Source organism: Diabrotica virgifera, chromosome 9 (assembly GCF_917563875.1).
Source record: "Diabrotica virgifera virgifera chromosome 9, PGI_DIABVI_V3a".
Classification (NCBI taxonomy): Eukaryota; Metazoa; Arthropoda; class Insecta; order Coleoptera; family Chrysomelidae; genus Diabrotica; species Diabrotica virgifera.
In genome coordinates, this window is record NC_065451.1 from 221,394,023 (window position 1) to 221,420,348 (window position 26,326).

Below are 26,326 nucleotides of genomic sequence, written 5' to 3' on the forward strand. Positions count from 1 at the left end.
TCTCTTTTTTTTACCCCTGTTTGTTAAAATAATCAGAAGTTTTCAGTTTGCAATCGTTCATTCTGCGTTTTAATTTTTCAAAAATTCTTATTAGTTTTCTCAGGATTTGAAAAAAATGAATGCATATAAATAGCATTGGACCAAGATGTTGCTTAAAGCAACTTATTAGAATCAATAAATTATTAATAACAAATAAATGATAAGAAAGGAGAAAAAGAAACCCTTTGGATGTAAATATGTGTAGCTACATGGCAAACTAGAAAAAGACCAATCGATTTTTATATTATTGACACAATCGATCTAATAATCGAGCATCATTGTGTTTTGTTTGTTGACTGTTAAGTTCAAAATTTAAGAAATATTTTTCAAAAATTAATTGAATATCTAAACAACCCGGTGTTGTTGTTAAGTGTTGTACATATATCATATATTGTAGGTAAGTTGTTGAGCATTGTTTGCTTATATTCGTTTTTTTGAACGTATTTGCTTGCGAACAAATATTTTGGGAACAGACTTAATATTAAAACTAACAGGCTATTAGAAAGTACGCAAACTACCGCCACAAATATTTCTATACCTACCATAGAACCATCACACCAAAGAACAAACAATTTTAGAATATCCACAGTAAAACGGTCATTTCAACAGGTGGTCCTAAACTCAGACAACAAAAGGAGATTGTGCAGAAACTTCAAGACAAAAAACCAAATGAAAAGAATACATATACACATAAATTAAGGCTCCCCAAATTACTCATCTTCTCATTCAGAACCTTTAAAACAAACAACCTTAGCTAATTTATCATAAAACTCCAATCAAGCATGGCAATCCAGTCCATTAAAAAACTTTCAAAGTATTGTGATATCTTTTCTTCAAATGACTCTTTAAACTCATGCCTAAATTTATTAGTAGTACATCATCAAAAAACTTATATTGACTTAAAAACCAGTTAAATAAGTGATGGATTCGACTGTTACTTAATGAAGGTTCATTTTCTCTCTCTCTCTCTCTCTCCTATGGCGCTACAGCCCAAGTCCGGCCCTGGCCTCCCTTAGCATCTGACTCCAGCTGCTCTCCTCCATTTATCCACCCTCAATAGGTACCTATCTCGTTAGCATTGGTTCTCATGTTGTCTATCCACCTTTTCCTTGGTCATCCTACTAGTTGACATCCCACCGTAGTTGTGCTAAGCATTCTACTAGGTGTTCTGTCATTGTCCTTTCTTATGAGGTAACCTGCCTAGTGAAATCTTTGTATTTTTGCATAATTTGCTATAGAGAGTTTGTATTATTGGTATAACTCATGTTTGAACCTTATTCCGAATATACCTTTGTCACAAATGGGACCCTATATCTTTCTTTCAAACGTATTAATAGGGTTTATTGTCTTTTCGTCCATGATCCATGTTTCTATGCCATATGTTGTTGTTCTATTCTATTCTAAACTTTACTTATTAATAGATGTCTTGGATCCAAACACTTGTAAAAGAGATTCGCATCTCAATTCAATTCAATTTAATTTATTAACCAAAATTTACAATTTTAAGTACATAGTTATAATAATAGTGTACAGAAAGACACCTAGATGGGAAAACATCTGTGTGTGTCTATAGAAAAATCCTAAATAAATATAAATTATTAGGAATTTAACTTAAAACTATGGTGAATGGATTTAGTGTCCGCAGTCATAAACCCAAATAAACAAACAACTTAAAACTAAGTAAACGACATACCTATATAATATGTAAAAAAAACAACTTATAGGTAAATAGAATTCCAAATTAAAAAACAATAATTTTTCAGGATTTACAATTCAAATTATGTTTTGTTTCCATTAATACAATCAACTACTTTTTTATTAAACTTTTTTATTGATTTGATTTCTTTTATTTTGTTTGGCAGTAAATTATAATACTTGGGGACCCTAAAAATCACATAATGTTGGCTTATTCCTCGACTTAACTGTGGTAATACTAAGTTTTTTTTTATGTTACCTCTAGTTTGATAATTATGTTCTATTAGTGTCTGTTTGGAGAAATTTTTGTGAATATATTACGTGCAACATGATGAAATATAGAATGTTTTCAAGTCACAGATTTTATTTTTATATAATTCATTTGTAGAGAAAAGTTTAGGTATTTTTTAACATTATTTTAATAATTGAATTTTGAGCTACTTTGAGATTTCTTATGTTGCGTTCATATGCTCCACCCCACAATAAAATTCCATACCTTAGTAAAGGTTCAATTAAAAATTATTGATAAATCATATGATCAGTTTTTTTGCAAGAAACTCCCTTAGCAGATAAAATTTATGGATAAGTGCCCTAATCTTTTTTGTTAGTATGTGGTGTTCCCATTTAAGATTTTTATCTAAATATACTCCTAGCTATTTTATGACATTTACTTGTTCAATAGGATCTTCAATGTTTTGTAATGTTAATGTTTTCAAAGTTTGGACGATTTGTATCATTTATAGAAAAGGCTACATATTTAGTTTTTTTAGCATTTAGAAGAAGTTTAAATGTATCCAGAAAGTTTTTGATATAAAATAGATCTTGTTGAAGTTTCTGTTTTGCTTCTTTTCATGTAGATGCAAAAAAAATTATGACTGTATCGTCGGCATATGACACGATTTCACCTTTGATCTTAAGAGTAAATATTGAGTTTATATATACACTCACCGGCACAAAATTCCGCCACCCAAAATTTTTGATTAAGTTTGACAATCATAACTTTTTGTTATGCTCCGATTTTCAAGATTCTTGCATCAGTTTGTAGGTACATGTATTGATGTCATTTGTTATTTTCCGGTAACAAAAAATTTTTGTTTAGATGGCACTATAAGGGGGTAAAAGGAAACGTTGTATTTTCTCCTAACTTTAAAAAATTCTGTGGAAAAATTGGAGGGCTGATTTTGTTTCATACTCCTTTTGTATTATCCTGGAGGTATAACTAAGGTTTTGTTTTTTGAATTATCCGAATATCTCTTTTCCTGTAAGAGCTGTAAACAAAAACACTTCTTTGAAGGTTTTTTTATGAAACATATCAAACACACTAAAATTGACAAAACAAAATTACCAACAAAACAAAACAATGAAATAGCGAATATGTCCACCTGTTGCAGCAACGACTGATCGCAATCTGTTTGGCATCGAATGAAGATGTGTTATCCTTGCCTTGGGAATAGCCCGATATTCCTCTACCAGGGCCACAACTGTACTAAATTTTCTGGAGGCCTAGGATGACGCCGACAATCATTTTTTAATTCATCCCATAAATGCTTACTACGATTGAGATCTGGGCTGCATGCGGGCCATTCTAATCTTATTAATCCAACTTCTATATTTTATGAGTCCATAAGTGTTTTTATATACAAAAAGTGTTACAGCTCTTACAAGAAAAGAGATATTCGGATAATACAAAAAACAAAATTTTAGTGATACCTCCAGCATAATATGACATGACTATGAAACGAAATCAGCTCTTCCATTTTTCCACAGAATTTTTTAAAGTTAGGAGAAAATACAACGCTTCCATTCACCCCTGTATAATGCCATGCAAGCAAAAATTTTGTGTTACTGGAATAATGCCAAACGATAAAAATACATGTACCTACAAACTGGTGCAAGAATCTTGAAAATCTGAGCACAAATAGTAAAGTTATAAATTGTCAAACTTAATCAAAAATTTTGGGTGGCGGAATTTTGTGCCGGTGATTGTATATTAAAGAGATCTGGAAGCAAATTATTTGTATAATTATCCTTAGGGAGACAGTTTGTTTTCTTTTTGATTCACAGCAAACCATAGGCCTCTCTGAAGAGCCCAAGAGGGTGAAACCTATGTAAGAAAATGAAAAAAGTTATTCTTCATAAAAAGTTCTGCATGGTCTAAAACCAAAAATTCAAACGATCAGATATAAAATTTTATCTATATTATACGAGGTATGTCAAAAAATATGAATTTTACTCAAGAGTAAAGTGCCTTTATTTTTCACAATATTGAAAATTAGTTATGAAAAGTTGTTTGGAATTAAAAATTATGTTCTCATATATGCAAATACAGTAGAACTCCGATTATCCGTGTGCGGATTTTCCGGGCTGCGGATTATCCGTGCTATGATTTTGTATTACTTAAATTGCATTTTTGAGGATTTATCAAAACAGCGTCACTGTAAATCACTCTACGGAAACTCTATACGCGAAGAGGGAAGACTCATAATGAAATATTTATTTGTTCTGTTGTCTTTTTATGGTAGGTATATACACACACCGGCAAAATTAGCCGAACACGTTAAAAATGGGACATGTTTGATGTCTCGTATTTCATAAACCAGTGGTCCGATTTGAGTGATTCTTTTAGTATGTTATAGCCTTAATATTTAAGAATATCGTTGTAATAATATTGTTGCTAGACAGGTAAATACCATTTTATACCGGGTGTACCAATCATACTGTGTTTTTTTCTTAAAGTTTGGAACACCCTGTGGAATATTCTAGCATATGTAAAATATTAGAATTAATACATTTTCTTTTTCGGTTCATTTACTTATGTGAGATAATAAAAAAGTTATGTGCGTTAACAACTATCCATGTTTTTCATCAATAAATCCTCATAGTAGGGGAGGAAATTATACTAAATTTGCAGTTATTCGAGCGTTATGGGGACCTATTGGATTGTGAAGAGTATGTGCTACAATCAGAAAAAGGTTAAGTTAAGTTTTCCATAAACTGGAGGACTTTTCATTTTTTAATTTAATTTTCCATTTGAAACAATCATTTTTCTCCGATTATAGCGCTATCTATCCATAATTCGAAAAAATATGTCGAATAAAAGTTGCTTATTTTTAAGTAAAGAATCCAAATCTGCAATAAAAAATGGGGGCTCCTATTTAAGATTTTAAATTAAATCCCCCACCCCACCTCCGGGGGGGTTCGTGACACCCCACGGAGAGGGGTGGGGGTAAATTAAAAATTATAAATACGAACCCTGCGATATTTTGCGAGACGAACATCAGATCGTAAAACTGCAAAATACACCTATTCAATATTTTTCAAAAATCTACCGAATGGCACCAAACATGACCCCCCGCGGAGGTGAGGTGGGGGTTACATTAAAATATTAAATAGGAGCCCCCAATTTTTATTGCAGATTTGCTTCCTTGACGTAAAAATAAGCAACTTTTATTTGCAACATTTTTCATATTATGGATAAATGGCGCTATAATCAGAAAAAACGATTGGTTGAAATGGGAAATTAAATTGAAAAATGAAGAATCCCACACTTTATGGAAAACCTAACTTAACTTTTTTTGGTTGTAGCACCCACTCTTCACAATCCACTCCAGGTCCCAAGAACGCTCGAGTAATTGCAAATTTAGCATACTTTTCTCCCCTACTATGAGGATTTATTGATAAAAAACATGGTTAGTTGTTAAAGCACATAACTTTTTTATTTTCCAACATAAGCAAATGAATCAAAAAAGAAAATGTTAAGAAAGCATAATTCTACAATCGAGTTTTAATTTTAATATTTTATATATGCTGGAATATTCCACAGGGTGTTCCGAACTTTAAGAAAAAAACACAGTATGCTTGTTACACCCGGTATAAAATGACATTTACCTGTCTAGCAACAATATTATCACACCGATATTCTTAAATAATAAGGCTATAACATACTAAAAGAATCACTCAAATCGGACCACTGGTTTATGAAATACGAGACATCAAACATGTCCCATTTTTAACGTGTTCGGCTAATTTTGCCGGTGTGTGTATGTATGGATATATGTATACCTCGTCCAATTTACTTACCGTTGCACGTCATCCGCGCCATAGCCTGTGACACGATACCAAAACGAAATATTTAAGGTGGATTTTCACAGATCCGATGTCCGACGGTACGATGATACGATAGAAATTTCAGAGAATTTCATTGGCTAAAAAGTGACAGTTGGGTATTCGTACGAAATTAAAAAGTCATCGGAAGAAGTTAAAATTATTTTAACTTTTGCACGAAAATCGGATGAATTTTGACACTGTTGACATTCTATCTTGAACATATCTTGAACGTCTTGATAACCTTATTACGTTTGTGAAGTGTTTATGTTTTTGATATATTGAAATGGAACAACAAAAACGTAATTATATATGGATGTTGTTCTGAAACTATTTTCTTGTGGCATTTTTGTAATTAAGTATTGTTAATGAGAAATAAGCCACAATTTTAATAAAAAAATGATTTTATTTTTTAGTAAAATTGTGGCTTATTTCCCATTAAAAACAGTTAATTATAAGTGGATGTGATGGTACTTCTAACAATAACTCACATTTTTATCCTCTTCAAACAGATAATTTGACGAATCCATGATGATCCAAACAATAATAAGAATAAAATCGAAATAAAACTATCTATCTGTTACTGTTCAATATCCAACAGCAAACATTTGTATCAAATATCAATCCATGGAATAATCTGACATATTACACAAATGTCAAAAAATTTCGGATACGACAATTAAATATAATCGTACGAAAAAATTTCGTATTTCGTGTCTTCGGATATCGGATCTGTGAAAATTAGCCTTTAGGCGGTGGGTGTGTTCTTTTTTAGAATCAAAATGATTCTAAAGGGGACCACACCTACCGCCTAGATATTTCGTGTTGGTATCGTGTCACAGGCTATGGCGCGGATGACGTGCAACGGTAAGTAAATTGGACGAGGTATACCTATGTAATATAATAAGAAATAAATGTTCGGATTATCTGTGCTTTTCAATTATCCAACGTCCGGTCCCGAGGAGCACGGATAATGGGGGTTCTACTGTATATCCATCAAATAAAAAAATTGTTTCTCAAATTACAGATACCCAACATCATTTTCATACTATATCTCTTTTATTATAAATTTTACGAAGAATTGTTATTAATTTTGTACGAGGTATGTCAAAAAATATGAATTCCGCTCAACAGTAAAGTACCTTTATAGTTCAAAATATTTAAATTGGAAGGATGTAATACCACATTGAAACACAGTTTTCAATCCTAAACAACTTTTTATAATAGCAATTTTCCATATTATGAAGTTAAAAAATTAAAGAAAGTTTTCGTTATGATAATGCTCGCATTTTCAGCTTGTTAAGTATACCGACTGCAAATTTTCATAATGGCCGACGATTTGGAGCAGAAGATCATCAAACAAATTGAATATTACTTCGGAGATATCAATCTTCCACGTGATAGGTTCTTACAAGAGAAAATGAATGAGTCTTTTGAAGGATGGATTTATTTAGATGATTTATTAAAGTGCAAACTTCTTTCCTCGTTATCTACTGACCAAGAATTAATCGCAAAGGCAATTGAAAAGTCTGAAAATGGCCTAGTTGTGGTGAGCAAAGATCGTAAAAGGCTTAGACGCAATCCAGAAAAACCAAGTCCAAAATGGAATAGTACAAGACGTAAAGAGATCATAGATAGGACAGGTAGGTGGTGATTTACCTACCCTTCATTATTAAACAGGTTTATGTCATCTGTTCAATTTTTCACATGCAAAAAATAATCTTATATTTGACTGTATTAAACCCATAATTACAATCCTTAATTTTAAATAATTCCTTAATATGCAACCGCTTCTGAAACCGGCAGATGTGTTTGATCGAGACGCCAGTGAGTAGTTACCAAATTGTGACTCGGGTAAGATTTTTTAGAAACTTATAATGTTGCCTATAATATGATCATACTCTATCTCTAACCTTTAAAAAGTAAGGCTCTTTTTTATTATCCTAAAACGTGAGGCTACAGTTGGGTTTTAATTTCAATATTTTATAAATGTTAGAATATTCCACAGTGTGTTGCGAACTTTGAGAAAAAAACACAGTTTGATTGGTCCACCCGGTATACAATGAAAATTTACCTGTTTACCAACAATATTATTACACCGATATTGTTAAAGAATAAGGCTGTAACATATTAAAAAAATCACTTACACTGGACAACAGGGTTAGGATATTCGAGACATCAAAAATGACCAATTTTGTGAGCCGCCTGTTCTCTCTGACGCGCAGTGTATACAGGGTGTTCCATTAATAATTGTCCATATAGTAACTGGAGAAACCTTAGCACAAGATACGAAGATTTAACCTAAAACACTTAAATAAAATGTAGTTCCTTACTGAGTTACAGGGTGTTTTATCTAAAAATTTAAAAACTATTTTTGCACAGCCTACTAAATTATGATAAACAAACGTTTCTAGCTACTACCAGAGGCGTACAACAGGGGATAGTGATTCTCCAATACTTTCTACGTAAATAATATACTCTTCATTGGTAGCGATAAAGTCATTAGTTTCCGAGATATTTGAAGTTAAATATGAAACGGCACAGTTATTTTGATTAATTTATGATATGATTCATATGATTAAAATTTAAAAATTATTTGTACCCAGTACTTTAAAACTATTTGGCGTATCCTTATCATGCTTGGCAGAAAGTGTAGGTACTGTACACCCTACTAGATAAATAAACGTTTCTAGCTACTACCAGAAGCGTACGACATGAGATAGTGGCTGGTTGACCTTTCAAAAATTATACTCCACGGACGAAATTGCTATTTTAGTGTATTTTTTTGATTTTATAATACTTTTTATGTAAATAATATACTCTTCAATCGTAACGATAAAATGATTAGTTTTCGAGATATTTGAAATTAAAAATGAAGCGACACAATACATTAATCAAAATAACCGTGTCGTTTCATTTTTAACTTCCAAAGATCTCGAAAACTAATGACTTTATCGTTACGAATGAAGAATATATTGTGTTCGTAGAAAGTATTGGAAAATCCAAAAATTTAACTAAAATAGCAATTCCGCCAGTGGTATAGAATTTATAAAGGGTCAACCATTTACTTTCCCCCGTCGCGTCGTACGCCTCTGGCAATAGCCAGAAACGTTTGTTTGACATAATGTAGTAGTTTACTTCCTGCCAAGTATGAAAAGGATATGTTGAATAGTTTTAAAATGCTGAGCAAAAATAGTTTTTAAATTTTTAGATAAAACACCCTCTAACTCAGCAAGGAAACACATTTTATAAGTGTTTTAGGTTAAATCTTCGTATTTTGTACAAATCTTCGTAAGTTTTGCTTTGCACCCCTTTTTCCAAGATGGCGGTCGGAGGACAAGGGTGGCGACCCCTCAAACTTGAACTTAATCTTACACTATCCTCCCCTAAACATATGAAAATAAAGTCCTTTAAAATACAAGCTAAATGTAACTTCAACGGACTAAAATAAAAAAAACCTTTGGATAAAGTCTTATATCCGAAGAGTCATCTTTACTAAAGATGACTAACTACATGGCACATTAGGAGAAGGCCAATCGATTTTTATCGAATAATCGACAAAATCGATTTAATCATCGCGCATCGTTCCGTTGTTTGTTCGTTGAAAGTTGAAAGTTAGGTTAACTCCTTCACTAAACTTGCTCTTGTTGTAGATACACGTGTTTACAGCAAATAAGTTATTTTTTAAGTATATTGACTGCAAATTTTCACAATGGCTAACGATTTAGAACAAAAGATCATCAAACAAATCGAATATTACTTCGGAGACATCAATCTGCCGCGTGATAAATTCTTACAAGAGAAAATCAAAGAAGATGAAGGGTGGATCACTCTGGATGTCTTATTAACGTTCAAACGTCTTTCGTCGTTATCTACTGACCAAGAATTAATCGCAAAAGCAGTTGAAAAGTCTGAAAATGGCCTAGTGATGGTAAGCGAAGACCGTAAGAAACTTAGACGCAATCCAGAGAAACCGAGTCCAGAATTGAATGAGGAAAGACGCAAAGAGATCATGGGGAGGACAGGTAGGTGGTAATTCATATAACCTTTATCAATAAGCTGTTTTATGGCATCTGAATATTGATTTTGTGCATTGGTTTTCACTCTATGAACTATGTTTTCATTCATTTAGTATATTTGGTCTCTTCTATCATGTTTAATTCGGTTGTTAATTGATATTCTAGTTTCTCTTTAGCTATTCTTCAAAGATTGGGTCCAATATTATCTATTTAACAATGCTCTCATTTATTGCAACATATTGCACCAACTTCGTTAGTGCCATAACCCTGAAATCACAAACATTTCAGGAGAGCAAAAACAAGAGTTATGTGAACTTTTCATTATTTTCTCTGCAACTTCCTTATCTAAGAGACCAAATTCTACACCCATGTTGATTATATGTGTAGATATAATCTAATCCTAGTATTTTCTTAGTTATTGGCATTGCTTTACCCTGAAATTCGCCCTTAAAATATGATAAGGTGCTATTGCTAAGGCACCATATTCAAAATTCAATGCTTAGTGGGTATCAACCTGCCACATCACAGGTTATGGCACTAGAGAAGTTTCACTTTGAGTAATTGTTCTTGATTAACATATTATCACATGTTAGGGCAATATTTAAAAATGAACGGTACTTATCACACATCCACTCTTGACCACAGCGTAACGTAAACTGCCTTGTGGCACGCGCTTGATAATGCTGAGGCTGATAGAGCCAAAACTGGAAATGGTAATAACGACACAGGCACACTATGCCGATTCTAAGGGTGCGTTCACTACGGAGACCAAAGGATGGTATCCTAGCCTAGGGCATGGTATCATACACTTCATATTCGTGAATTTTCACATTTAAAATAATGTATTTATTTTACCTGGCGATCGAAACTATATTATCGATCACTATATAAAATAAATCGTCCTATTAGAGGTAAAACTCACTAAGTGCACTTTTTTTAGATTTTGACATTTTCATCAATTTGAACTCAATTAGGTACTGCCCAGCCCTGGAGAAGTCACTTGGGGCTCTAACCCCTCTAATTGCTGAGATAATTTATGGTACAATTCACTAAGTACATTATTGTGATCTTCGGTTTCAGGGTAAAAGTCATTAAAACTTATTATTGCACTTAGTGAATTTTTCCTTGCAGTCTGGAGTGCATTATTGTGGATTTCATTTTCAGGGTAAAACTCATTAAAACTTATTATTGCATTTAGTGAATTGTTCCTTACAATCTGGAGTGCTGAATCGCTACTTAGTGATTTTTCAAACAATAGTTTAGTAAACATAACAACTGATATTAATTTGTGTGCATTATCTATTCGGCGAATGATTAAAAACATGAGTTTAAATTATTTCTTTGTAGCAGATGGTTTTCATAAAGGGTAACATAATCTTTTGCAATGAACCAGGCGACTTGTGTGTTTGTATTGCATTGTTGAATGAAACTGTATATTATTATTATATTGGTGTGCATTATCTGTTCCGCGATTGATTAAAGAAATATTAGTTTAAATATCTTTGTAACAGATAACTTACATAAACGGTAACATAATCTATTTTGCAATTAGAGACTTTTCGGGCTGTCATAGATACTGAAATAATTGCATTTATTTTCAAAGAAGGATACTTATTTTTCATTTTTTAAATAATAGACTGTTATTTTTGATAGTTCGTGAGTTCTAAGTCAGCGAAATTTTGTATAGGTACCTTTGTATAAGTTAAGTATAAAAATGGATGTTGATATTTCAAAAATAACATTACTTCTGTTTCTATCGCCTGTGATTTTGTATCTTATTTTGAATCCCAAGGTTGTGATACTTTATGGAGACAAATTCACTAACTTCTCAATATTCAATAATTGTGTTCATGGAAAAACTCATCAAGAACAAAGCGTAGTTAGTGAGTTTTACCTCTAATAGAATATAAATATCCAATAATTCTGTTCATGGAAAAACTCATCAAGTACAAAAATTGATCTAATATTGATTATAACATAGTTCTTGTTTTGAAAATTTGAATTAAATAATATTGACTCAAATATAACAAAAAAACGAATATTTAACAATGAGAATAAAGATTCTTTTAAACTTATGTTGAGTAATGTTGACTGGGTATCTGTTATCGAGACATTAGAAGTAGATGATCAGTGAGATACTTTCATGAATATAGTTCAAAAAATTTTTGTAAACTGTTTTCCACTTAAAGAGATAAATACAACAAATAAAAAAAAATCTTAACAGTGCTTGCAAAATGATGATTTAAAAAACTGTAAATCTAGGCTTGATGTTTTGTTTACACTATCTAGTAATAATGATGAATATAAAGATATTTACAGGGCAGAAAAACGTAAGTATAATGCTTTACTCACTCAATATCGAAAAAATTGTTATAAGGAACGAATTGAAAATAGTGAAAGTAAAACTAAAATGGCTTGGCAGTTGGTAAAAGAGATTAAGGGCAATTCAAAAAATCAAGGTAATTTTTGTTTAGGGGGTGATCCTCAGGTGCTTTCTGATGAAATAAATCAATTTATGGCAAATGCTGCGGCTGAAGCTGTAAAGAAAATAAAGCCTGTAAAAAATTTTCAAATTAATATCGAACAAAATAATTATTGCATGTTTTTAACTCCTGTTTCAGAAAAAGACATAAGCCATATAATAAATAACTTAAAAAACAAGCATAGCTCTGGTTATGATGAAATATCAACCAGCTTAATTAAATTTGTTTCATCAGAGATTTGTCTTCCTCTATCTTTTATAGTCAACACTTCTTTCAGGCAAGGTAAATTTCCTCAAAGTCTAAAACTAGCAATTGTCAAGCCACTACATAAAAAAGGTGATGCTACTAAGATGGAGAACTATTGGGACCGTGCAAGTTCGGCAAAGCGACCCCTATTTCTACGCTCTATACTAAAATTCGCACTTTTAATTATATTGGCCAATTATATTAGTCCTGGTTACTGGATAATTGTCAAGGCCATAGTCCAAAAAAATAACTAGAAGAAAAAATAAGATTCAGGTTATGTTATGAAAACGTCAACAATTGTATGTAGTAAATAAAATTAGTTATTAAAATGCAGTACTGCAAGCAAAATAAAATTAATTAAATTTACCTTTATATAATAATTGCATATCATATCAATATTGTGGAGCAATATATAATTTTTCTGCTTCATTGACAGAAGGTATAAAATATACGTCAATTTGACAATTTCAATTGACAATATGATTTATTTAAGATAGTTGCAATATTTCTCTGCGACTCGCGCAGGGTCGTTTCTCGTTTCCCCTTCCAAGTACTTGCACACCGCGAATAGACCAATAAGCCTTCCTCCATCATTCTCAAAAATATTCGAAAAAGCAAGATATTACAGACTACAAAACTTTTTTACTACAAACAACTTATTTAGTAATTCGCAGCACGGTTTTCTTGCAGGGAGGTCAGTTGAGACAGCTACCTATGATTTTATATCAAAAATTTTAGAAAAACTACGAGTCAAAAATGAAAACACTAGGTGCTTTTTTAGACCTATCTAAGGCTTTTGATAGCCTAGATCATGCTCTCCTATTGCAAAAATTATATTGTTATGGAATACAGGGACCAGCATTGAAATGGATAAAATCATTTCTTACAGATAGATCACAAAAAGTATGCTTGGAGAAACAGGGATGTAAGGTTTACTCTGAACCGATAAACTTAAAATTAGGTATACCACAGGGGAGCGTTTTAGGGCCTTTTCTCATTTTGGTCTATATAAATGACCTGCCAAATGCGGTGATTAGTGGTTCCTCAAACCTGGTAAACTTTGCTGATGACTCAAACATGCTATTTTGGGAAGAAACATTAGAAACACTCCTCACAGTGGCAGAACAAACTCTGGACAAGGCTGAACAGTGGTTCTGTGGAAATAGGCCGGTGCTTAATACTGATAAGACAGTATTTGTGTACTTTAGAACCAGCCAATCACGAGAAGAGTTCCCAGATACAGTCAGTCTTTTATCCCAAAACACAGAACCTTCTAGATCAGTTAAGTTTCTTCATATTGACCAGAACTTGAATTGGGGAGAACAAATAAAAAATGCGACAAAAAAACTAAATAGAGCCTGCTACTCATTAAGAGTTTTGAAAAACTATTTTGACCAGGGAATCTTACTATCGGTATATTATGCAAACTTTTATTCTCTTATGCGATATGGAATAGTCTTCTGGGGTGCTTCGGTGGATAGCTCAACTGTCTTCATAGTCCAAAAAAAGGCAGTCAGGGTGATCCTAGGACTAAAGGCGAGAGAATCCTGTAGAGGCCGATTCAAATCACTCAATATACTCACTTTCTCAGCTATCTATATATATATATATATATATATATATATATATATATATATATATATATATATATATATATATATATATAAATCAAACAGATGAAATAGAGAATGTGGAAAAATCCCCTTACGAACAATTCACACATCCACCATTTCGGGTTGGGAAAATTTTTTCGAATAGAATCAAAGATCCAAACACCAGTTCTTAGAAATGTGTTTCGCCCTCTTCAACCTCTCTGGGCTTATCAATAAAGATGAGAGGTTGAATATCTTTAGACACATTCCAATCAAAAAACAACATTCGAGACCTAGACATAGAAGGTGCGTAAATCTACGGCAAGTCCGACAATGACAGTCTCAAGTTTTAATTCCCTAATTACTTAAAGTAAGTAAAATCTATGTTTAAAAACATGAGATGTAGATCCTTGAAACACACTCAGTGATCAAAGGATCCAAGGTTAATGGTTTGACGACCACTCGTACGAAATCAAACAGATGAAATAGAGAATGTGGAAAAATCCAGAGGGCGAAACACATTTCTAAGAACTGGTGTTTGGATCTTTGATTCTATTCGAAAAATTTTTCCCAACCCGAAATGGTGGATGTGTGAATTGTTCGTAAGGGGATTTTTCCACATTCTCTATTTCATCTGTTTGATTTCGTACGAGTGGTCGTCAAACCATTAACCTTGGATCCTTTGATCACTGAGTGTGTTTCAAGGATCTACATCTCATGTTTTTAAACATAGATTTTACTTACTTTAAGTAATTAGGGAATTAAAACTTGAGACTGTCATTGTCGGACTTGCCGTAGATTTACGCACCTTCTATGTCTAGGTCTCGAATGTTGTTTTTTGATTGGAATGTGTCTAAAGATATTCAACCTCTCATCTTTATTGATAAGCCCAGAGAGGTTGAAGAGGGCGAAACACATTTCTAAGAACTGGTGTTTGGATCTTTGATTCTATTCGAAAAAAAAAAATTTTTCCCAACCCGAAATGGTGGATGTGTGAATTGTTCGTAAGGGGATTTTTCCACATTCTCTATTTCATCTGTTTGATTTCGTACGAGTGGTCGTCAAACCATTAACCTTGGATCCTTTGATCACTGAGTGTGTTTCAAGGATCTACATCTCATGTTTTATATATATATATATATATATATATATATATATATATATATATATATATATATATATGAATGTATTATGTTTCTCTTTAAAAATTTTACTTTATTTTATCACCTGCTACCAAATCATGAATATAACACAAGAAGCCTTAATTTGAATATTCCACTTCACAGATTGTCCCTAACAGAGAGAAGTCCTTTGTATGCGTGCGTTAAATTTTACAATAGTCTACCATCTGACATTCAACGGGAAACAAGGTATAAAGCTTTTTAAAAAACAGTTTTTCCACACCTAGTTAACATTGAGCCATATACTGTGGTGGAGTACCTGGCCTATCAGCCTTGATCAGCATATATGTAATTTGTATTGTTTGTATATTTTAGTGTATTGTTAATATATTTTTTGAATATGTGATTATTAGTAATATTTTTTAATATGTGATTGTTAGTAATGCGATGTTATTTGCTCAATTACGTTAAAAATTTATGCAAATAAAAATTTACTCTACTCTACTCTACTTGTGACGAAACATCGCTTAAAATATCTATTTTTATTTATTCTTTAAAGTTACATTTAAAAAATTCCAATATTCAAGTTAGGTGAATTTAAAAAACAATTTGTACCTTTAAATCGATTTTTCTCCACTTTCTGAAAAGTGCAGTTAGTGAGTTTTACCTCTAATATGACAAAAGGCATTATTTTAAATGCGAGAATTCACGAATATGAAGAGTATGATACCATGCTCTAGGCTAGGATACCATCCTTTGGTCTCTGTATTGAACGCACCCTAAGATAACTAAAACATTCTTCCACAATAAAAATAATGCCTAAACAAATGTGTTAGGCCAAAAAACAGATTTTCTATTTTTTTAGGGTTATGGCACTATGACATAAAATCAGCTAAAGTGTTTGTTCTTTAAATAAAATGAATCTTGTTTTTTCTGCTGATATACATGTATGTTGTTTTACTTATCCCAACTTAGTTTTGGCTTCAGTTTATTTAAATACTAGTTCTATTCTTTTTCCGTACTTCTTAACTTCATATCATTCATATTTAGACATAGACCTCTCCCAACTCCTTCCATCGATCTCTATCCTGAGCAACATACAGTGGAACCTCGATAAGTCGAATTAATCAGGACTTCGGGCTATCCGGGTTATCGAAAATCCGGGTTAGCCGGAGAATATGGTAAAAAATAATAAATACATATGTAAATAATAAACAAAAATACACATTCAGCGGTGTGATGGATGACCGAAGTTATCGTTAACATAAAGTTATCCTGTAGTTATGTTATAATCCCCGAATTGGTGTGATGTATCATACTTAACTACTTGCGTTATTTCTTGACAGTTCTTGAGTTATCTGGTATATCAACTGTCACTTTATAACACGACGTTAAACCTCAAGTTATGAGATAACATTGTAGTTATGTAAGGATATGTAAGGTTAGGTTCATTTTTGACTTGTTTTTAATAATAATAATAATATTTATTGCGAAAATTGTACATACATATATACATAGACACATACATATACGCAGAGCGAAATATTCGTCAACATAAAAAACTAAATTAATTTACTGTTTTGAATTTTTTTGTGTCACTTTTGGGTGATTATTTTTTACAGTACTGCAAAATTCCCCCCACTTAGAAAATCCTTGTGACGGTTAAAATCGAAACGACTTATTCCTACACCACTAGGCCAAAAAGATGGATCATATAAAATATCTTTTTTCTTGAGAGATGCTGTTACGACAAACACTTTTAATCGATTTTCATCCGATGGTAATTCCTTCACTTGTACTATTTCGTTTTCAAACTCCACGTTATTTTTAATATACTTTTTAATCACCTCTTCAGTTGCGGCCCTTTTTACTCTATTTATGTAGAGCCATACTTTACACTCCCCTCCTGAGAACTCCAATTCTTTATCATTGAAACTATTCCCCCTACCTATGTTTTTTCTTTGTCGTTTTCTTCTAACCACTGTTTGAAATTCTTCTCTAGTGTCTTCACGTTCTTCTGCGGATGTATCTTCGCTAACATTTTCCTTTTGTTCGCTATTTACCTTTTTTTGAGATTCCTTCTTACCTTGTTCATGTTCCATTGGTAAAACGTTTGGTTTTCTTATATTTGATTGTACACTTCTTGGAGGCACTTGTCTGATAAAAGTTGGTACACTGCTGATAGGTGTAGTAGCCACTTCCGCGAAAGTTTGTTTACATTTGAAATTAGCATTTTCATGTTCCAATCTCCTAATCCTATCTAACAATAATTCGTTATTTAGGGCTAAAATTTTATTTTTATCCTTTACTTCATCGACCAGTTCCCTTAAATACTTGTTTTCAACTGCTAACACTAATTGTTTATCGTTTTTGTCGTCCGGTTTTTTCACCACTTGACAACATGTTATTTTAGTTTCATCCAAAAACTTGATTTCTGGACACCTTTTTGCGCAACTTTGGTGATAAATCGATAAACAATTTATACACACACATACTGAGCACTTTTTTGTATTACAACATTTCATATTGCCTCTATTTTTATTATTTTTATCACCATCTTCCGACACACAATCATCGTCGGCCGCCATGTTTTGCCGTATTCTTTAGACAGAAGTCAAGTGAATTTAGAAGCTAATAAGTTAATAAATAAGAATAGAAGGGTAATACAATTTTAAAAATGATACAAAAATCAAATCGAGAGATATAAGTTGAAATTTTATTTTAAGTATCTACTGAGCTTTCTATCCAGAGTTGCCAGATGATATTTTATAAAAATCCCCCACTTAGAAACTGAAATTCCCTCAAATTGAAGCTCAGATACCCCACATTTAAATTTTTGCCGCATTTTAATAAATTAGTAGTCAAATGAAGAGAACAGTACACCAAAATTATACTACTTATCAACGAGGGCCCTGGAAATAAAATTAGTTCTTATGGTCTTCATTTTATGGGAGTATCACCGGTATAATATACGCAGTTCTATGTACATTCGCAAATTTAATTTACCATGACCCCTTAAAATACTCCATAATTTTCCGCCCCCAAAAATCCCACTACAATTTCTACTTACAAAAATTTCCACGCTTTCAAATTACCCCAAAATTGTGGGAAAATACACCAATCTGGCAACCCTGTTTCTATCTACTCTTTCAAACACCACCGAACCCGTATTTGCTGTTCGGTCATCGACGGTGGCCGACAATGGGGATTTACTTTTACGGTTATCGACCCATCCTGCAGTATGTTCCGATCCATCTCTTGCGCTCACTCCAACTTGTACTATTTCTACATAAGGTTCTCTTTGTTACTTTTTGCCTCAAACCTTATTTCTAATATAACGTTGATGATATAACTATCTCATAACTCTGACCGATCCATCACACCGAATTTTACCTAAATAGTTATGGGCATCGTTATTCCTGAGAGTTATCTTAACTTTAACTCAAACGTTAAAGTTAACTTCGGTCATCCATCACACGACTGATTATAGTTGCAAAAACATGAAATACATATGCACAGTACATCTAAATTACATACAGTTGTATATAGTATTGTTATTTCTTTGTAAAAAACTAAGTCAAAGTGAAAAAATGTATTTTTTGTCTGATGAAAATCGGCCCAGGTTAGCCGGACTTCCAGGTTATCAGAGGCCGACTTATCAGGGTTCCACTGTACTTGCAATTATTTGTTCGGGCTGTTCTTTTTATATCATCTGTGGTCTTCCTCTTGGTCGTTTACCTTCGTTAGGTCTCCAATGTTGTATTGTTGCATTCCAACATTAGTCTTTTTATCTGGCAGTGTAGCTTACGAATATCCATTTGAGTTTGTGCAATTTTTGTCATTATATCCTCGACTTTTGTTTTTGATCTTACCTAGTCGTTTATCTGAGTCGTATACATGCTCTTTTCAGTTTTCTTTCTGTTGTGGCTAGTTTATTCATATTTGCCTTGGTTACGATCCAGATTTGTCATCTATATGTCATGATAGGAAGGATGCACTGATTGAACACTTCGCTCCTAATGTATTGGGGTATCCAACTAAGTTTTCAGAATTTGGTTAAGTTCTTATTCTGGATCTTGTTCTGTCCTGTTTCTTTGGTTAATCATCTCTATACAGTGAGCACGTAAAGGTTGGAATAAATTCATTTTTTCATAAATGGACAACTTTAGAAAAAAATTCCTAAACAGGTCAATTTATATTTTTAAATTACGATTTTTTGGCATATATATCATACTAGTGACCTGTTTCAGAATTTATTCCAACCTTTACATGCTCACTATATATTATTATTTTAACATAAACTATTAACAGAATAAATTAAACTAATCTATTGTATATGTATATTTTAGCCTACGCAAAAGGATTTCCATTGGATGAAGAATTTAACAACATTATCACTTTCCTAGATGCATATGGACCAGTCGAATCATGCAGTCGTAGATCCACCAAAGACCATAAATTTAAGGGTTCCTGTTTTATTATTTTCAAAGATGTCGAAACCTGCAAGAAATTCGTAGAAGCGGAAAGTATCAAATATGGAGAAACAGAACTAATCAGGAAATTCCAACAAGTATATTTTGACGACAAAAAAAAAGAGATACAGGACAGAAAAAACGAGAAAGCTGCTAGCAAGGTAGCTGCAAAATCGGGCACACCGCTTCAGTTTCCCAAAGGAGCCATTATTCATTTCTCTGGAATCGAGGAAGGTGTAAAATTATTAAGGGAAGATCTTAAAGAAAAGGTCAAGGAAGTCGGCAAAATTGAAGTAAAATTCGTTGATTTTAATCAAGGTGATTTGGAGGGATACCTACGTTTCGCAGAAGAAAACGAAGCTGTCGAGTTCTTTAAGACAGTTGATAATGACACACTTGAAATTAAAGATCAAAAAGTCAAATTGAGAGTGTTAGAAGGAGACGAAGAGGAGGAATATCTGAAAAAAACTTCAGATTCTATTCTAAACATGAGAAAACATAAGAAACAAAATTCTAATAACAGAAAACGAAAGGGCAACTTTGGTGGCGGAAGAAGAGATGCCAAAGTTAGTAAAAGGGACTAATAAACAAAATATGTTATCATCTTTATCTAATTGTTTAGATATTGTAAAAATTAGGTTAAAAATAAAGGTTTTTTTTACAGATATTGCTTTTATTTGTGAATCATGTATTGGGTATCATATTGATGGCTTAAATCACACTTAGGGATCATCCATAAACTACGTCGTTGAGAAGAGGGAGGGGGGGGCTTGCTTATTACGACGGAGTACGACAGGGGGAGGGGGGTATGACTGGCCATTCGACGTCATTTAATATATTGGTATATTTAAATTTGTCGCTATTGTGTCTATAAAAATAATTTTTTACGAGCTTCTACCAGCATTAAAGTATCAGATATTCATATAAAAATGTATAGTTTTTGATATGAAATTGAAAATAAAACAAAACGTTTACGAAAAAATACACCTTTGTTAAAATTAAAAAGAATAATTCTATTATTGATACTTTTATCGCATACTTTTCATTTCGTTTTTATCAGTCACAGTGTTAAAATAATATTAGGTAGCACTTTTGTACAGGACAACAAACAATAAGTCATTGTTCTTTGGGTTTAAACAATCGCTTCTATATACAGAACAACGTCTGGAAGAAAAAAAATATTAAACTATTAGTTCATTTATGTGCTGCATACTGTGTGTGAAACGACAGTTCTGAAAGAAAGAATAGAAATAAAATATCGTTTTCTATTTAGTTAGTAAGTCGTATTTATACTTTAGAAGAAATGGCATCAAAACAAAATAAATATGAAGATTTATATGATGCAGTTAAGAAAGCATACCACGCAAAATCTTGGTCCAATGCTATTTAAATGTATTAATTTTTTTCGAATACTAAGAAAACTAATAAAAATTTTTGAAAAATTTAAACGCAGATTGAAAGACGGCATTATTGCCGAGGGCCAAAAGTTTCTGAAAACATCTATAATGTTTATTTTAATAAGTTACAGGGGTGAAAAAAGAGAAAATTGTGTCTGATTTTTCATTTCAAATATTTCATTCAAAAGAAACCTTTTATTTATTCTAAGGGACTTTCAACCCTCGGTAATCTAATCTTTTATTCTGCTTTTAAATTTTTCAAATATATTAGTTTTCTCAGGATTCGGAAAAAATTAATGCATTTAAATAGCATTGGACCAAGATTTTACGCCTACCCCCTCATATTTGATTTAAAAAAAAAACAGAAATAATATTGATTTTTTTTTTAATCAATGAAAGGGGGGTCGTGAGTTGCAACGACGACGTCGACATGGGGGGTCGTCTCTAAACGACGGAGGGTGGGGGGAGAGTATTAAACAAAAAAATGATCAATAGGTAAATGTATTACTAACATTGTATATATAATTCAATGCAACTAGTTAAAAATGTTAGGTAAAATCCCGGGGGCGAAACGCCCGTAAATCATATAATGGTATATTAATTTATGCTGAAAAAATAATTTTTCTACGGCCGCCGTGCTAAAAGAGCCACTTTCCCGCACGGCGTGCGTGAAAGTAAATTTACCTTGTAATATGGCATTATATATTACATATAATACATGCAATAAACTAATATTTAGATATTATTTACTAATTTATGTATTTCAAATTTATCTTATTGTGAAATTAGCGCGATAATTCGATGAGATAAAATTATTTTGACATAATATTTAAAAGTCAGATCAGTAGACAATTACAATGGTTTTGAATCGTCGTCGTAGTAACCCATTATATTGAAAGTTTGGTCACGTTTGGTTTTGACAACCTTGTCAAAGAATTAATTTGTGTATTTTCACTCCTAAATAAAAATTGATATAACTTTATTTTTTCCAAACGTACGGCCCTAGAAAAATAGCTATTTGTATAACAAGGGAGGAAAGTGGTACTTTTCCTCCCGAGAATGAAGTTTACTGCCCGACGCGTAGCGGAGGGCAGTAATCATTCAAGGGAGGAAAAGAAAAGGCACTTTACTCCCATGTTATACATATGGTTTTTTCACCTTCCTCAAATAACAAGTCATTTTTTCATTTTTACTTAATTTATTTATGTAACTAACCAACAAAATTTATTAGAACTAAAACTAACAAGTAGGTACAATGTAACTGTCAAATTATTAATGTAAACATTAATAACAAGTCATTTTTTCATTTTTACTTAATTTATTTATGTAACTAACCAACAAAATTTATTAGAACTAAAACTAACAAGTAGGTACAATGTAACTGTCAAATTATTAATGTAAACTGTTAAATAAAAATAACAATTTACTCTTTTTTACCATTCTGCAAAATACAGGGTGTTTTATAAATAAACGTTAAAATGTATAGATACTTACGTAATAGAAATTAGATATTGTACAGGGCATCAATAAGTTATATTTCATAAATGAAATACCTTGACGTCACTTTTACTTTTCCTCCCTAGGGAGGAAAAATATTTTTCTCCCTAGGGAGGAACAGTACAACTTTGCTCTCTACAATCACGTCCGGAAAAGTATACTTTCGGTAGAGGTAGGTGGAAAATATTGTTCCTAACTCATGCGGAAAGTTCTTCCCCGCACTCGACTGCTTGTCCGAACTCCGCTATCGCGTCGTTTGGGTCAATAACGGCAGTCTCGTGCGTGAAAGTATCACTTTCCGTACTAGTAAGGAAAATATAGTTATTTTCCTAACAAGTGCAGAAAGTCATACTTTTCCGCACGCGACTGCAGTTTGCCGAACGACGCGAAGCGGGAGTTCGGCAAGCAGTCGAGTGCGGAAAAGAGACTTTCTGCAAGAGTTAGGAACAATATTTTTTCTACGAGTCTTTAAAAAATGACCAAATCTTTATCAATTAATTTAATTAATATGAAATTACATACACAAATTAATTCTTTGACAAGGTTGTCAAAACCAAACTTTCAATATAATTAGTTAGCATGACGACTATCTTGGTTTCCATGACGATGATTCAAAACGACTGTTATTGTCTACCGATTTTACTTTCGAATATTATATCAAAATAATTTTATTTCATCGAATTGTCGCGTTAATTTCATTAAAACAGGATCACAATACGATACATTTGAAATAAAATAGTAAATAATATCTAAATATTAGTTTATTGCATGTATTATAATTATTTTAAGGCCATATTAAAATATCTAAACGCGTGCGGAAAAGTAAAACGCGTGCGAAAAAGTAAAACTTTCTAAACTAAAGCGCGTGCGCGAAAGTAGACATTTTGCACGCTCGTAGAAAAACTATATTACAAATCTAAAATATCTTTGAACTTTGAAAATGAAAAGAAAATAACGATTTTGATTTAGTCTCATTATGATATAGGGTCTCATTATGACATAAACCACCTAAGATATGCAGACGATGTAGTAGTCATAGCATCAAGTTTTGAAGAACTACAAACCATGCTAACCGAACTAGCAAATGAATCCGAACAAATAGGTCTAAAAATGAATTTTGCCAAAACAAAAACAATGACAAACACACAAGACAATAGAAACGTAATACTAAACGACACCACAATAGAAGCGGTTAATGATTATATATATTTGGGACAGATTATAAAAATAAATAAGGAAAACCAAACAGCGGAGGTAAAAAGAAGGGTCAGATTAGCCTGGGCAGGATTTGGAAAATTAAAATGGGTCCTAAAGAATAAAAAAATACAACAATACTTAAAAACAAGAGTGTTTGACCAGTGCATACTCCCAATTCTCACATACGCATGCCAAACATGGACCTTGACCAAGGCAAACATGGATAAAATAATAAAGACACAAAGAGCCATGGAGAGAGCAATGTTAGGAGTAAAATTGACAGACAAAAAGCAAAACAACTGGGTCAGAAATAGAACAAAAGTCAAAGACGCAGGTCAACATATAACCAGGCTAAAATGGAGCTTCGCAGGTCATAACGCTAGACAAACAGACAATAGGTGGAATAGCACGATACAACAATGGAGACCATGGACAGGAAAGAGAGCAAGAGGACGACCCCAGATGAGATGGGGAGACGACATTAAAAAGATAGGAGGAACGCACTGGAAACAGAAAGCACTAAACAGAAGCGAATGGAGGAAACTGGAGGAAGCCTATGTTCAGAATTGGACGAATTAAAGGGCAAAAGAAGAAGAAAGAAGATGATATAGGGATTATTTTAATTTCCAGGTATTATAAGGAAAGGATTAAAATCATTACCTTAATTTTATCGAAGATTGGCATCGGGGATTCCAAAATGCAAATAAGTGCTGATAGGTTATTGCGTTTAATAAACAATTATGAACAACAATAACTAATATGTATGTGATTATGTGCATGGAATATTATAAAAACTTGTTTTATTAATTTTTTTTCTGGTCGCCTAAAGAACGTTTTTATTTTATGTGGCTCTCCGTTTAAATAATTTGCCCATATGTCTGTTCTATATTATTGTAACAAATGCTAGTAACAAAATAAACAAGACTAACCTATTTATTGTATTTGTATGTTTTAGCCTACGCAAAAAATTTTCCATTGAAAGAAGAATTTAGCAACATTATCAATTTCATGGAAGCATACGGACCAGTTGAATCTTGTACTCGTAGATGCACAATGTTTAAAGTATTTAAGGGTTCCTGTTTTATTGTTTTTAAAGATGTTGAATCCTGCAAAAAGTTCGTTGAGCAGGACAGTGTGAAATACGGGAAAAGAGAATTAATCAGGAAATTTCGGACGGTATACTTTGAGGACAAACGACGAGAAAAACAGGAGAAAAAACGACAGAGAGCTTTTTACAAGGAATGTGCAAAATCGGGGACGCCACTTAAATTCCCCAAAGGAACGGTGATTCATTTTTCTGGAATTAAGAGGGGTGAAGGTCGCAGAAATGTATTTAGAATAGATTTTCAAGAAAAGGTAAAAGACTACGGCAAAATTGAAGTAAAATTTGTTGATTATAATGAATACACTTCGGAGGGTTATCTAAGGTTTGCACAAGAAAACGAAGCTGTTGAGTTCTTTAAAACAGTTGGTAATGCCACATTTGAAATTAAAGGTCACATCATCAAATTGAGAGTGTTAGAAGGAGACGAAGAGGAGGAATATCTAAGGAAAACTTCAGACTCTATTCTAAAAGCCACAAAAAATAAGCAAAATGCTGATAATAAAATGAAACGAACTTACCACTGGTATGGTTGGACAAGTGGTGGAAAAGTTAGTAAAAGGGACTAATATATGAAATATGTTATCATCTATTCTCTAATTGTTTAGATATTGTAAAAATTAGGTTAAAAATAGATGCTTTTTTATGAATATTATTTTTAATTATGAACCTAATACTGCAATAACTTGCATGAAAGCAGGAAGGTGCTTTGTGTCTACTGACAATATCCCATAAGTGTTGCAATAGGACTCGTGTTTGGACTGTGAGAGGAACATACTGAATATGACGGAACTACGGAGACAATATAAGAACAAAGATAACAATAAATACAAGGAAATTAACCACGAGATAAGGAAAATGATGAAACAGGCAAAAGAAAAACACTTTGAAGAGATCGACGACCTTCAAAAAAGATACGATCTATTTAACCTACATAAGAAAGTCAAAGAAATGTCTGGACTAAGAAACAAAATCTCACTGGTGCACTTCTAGATAGACAAGGAGTTGCTATAACACAGACCGATGAGAAAGTGCAACGTTGGGTAGAATACATCGACGAACTGTTCGATGATGAAAGAAAGGACCTGGAACACATAGGACTTACTTCAGGAGAAATAGGTCCAGATATTACAAAAGAAAGAAGTAATACACGCATTAAAAACAATGAAGATTGGCAAAAGCCCTGGATCTGACATGCTTCCTATCGAACTACTAAAAATTATAGATGAGCAGCATATCGATGTTTTAGTGTGATACTCTTGAATAAAATTTATAGCTCAGGCATATTATTCAAAGAATGGTTAACGTCGATCTTTGTCTTCCTAAATAGAAAAACGCAAGAGAATGCGGCGACAACCGCAC

At 32.6% G+C, this 26,326-nt stretch overlaps 3 protein-coding genes across 4 annotated transcripts in view; all 3 read left to right on the forward strand.

Moving 5' to 3' along the window:
• The window catches only part of LOC126892004 (uncharacterized), a 502,972-nt gene that overhangs the window by 242,309 nt on the left and 234,337 nt on the right, over positions 1-26,326 (forward strand). The window lies entirely within an intron of this gene.
• Positions 316-25,614, forward strand: LOC114330161 (la protein homolog). Of its 2 annotated transcripts, none has more exons than XM_028279479.2 (3): positions 316-436; positions 7,134-7,481; positions 24,818-25,614. In XM_028279479.2, the coding sequence occupies exons 2-3, from the start codon at positions 7,166-7,168 to the stop codon at positions 25,531-25,533; spliced, it is 1,032 nt and encodes a 343-aa protein (XP_028135280.2). In that variant the 5' UTR covers positions 316-436; positions 7,134-7,165; the 3' UTR covers positions 25,534-25,614. The 2 variants fall into 2 exon arrangements, with proteins under 2 accessions (XP_028135280.2, XP_050517362.1); XM_050661405.1 differs by lacking the exon at positions 316-436 and adding an exon at positions 3,790-3,942.
• On the forward strand, positions 9,457-20,434 carry LOC114330166 (la protein homolog). Its single transcript, XM_028279486.2, has 2 exons — positions 9,457-9,863; positions 19,649-20,434. The coding sequence occupies exons 1-2, from the start codon at positions 9,551-9,553 to the stop codon at positions 20,353-20,355; spliced, it is 1,020 nt and encodes a 339-aa protein (XP_028135287.1). The 5' UTR covers positions 9,457-9,550; the 3' UTR covers positions 20,356-20,434.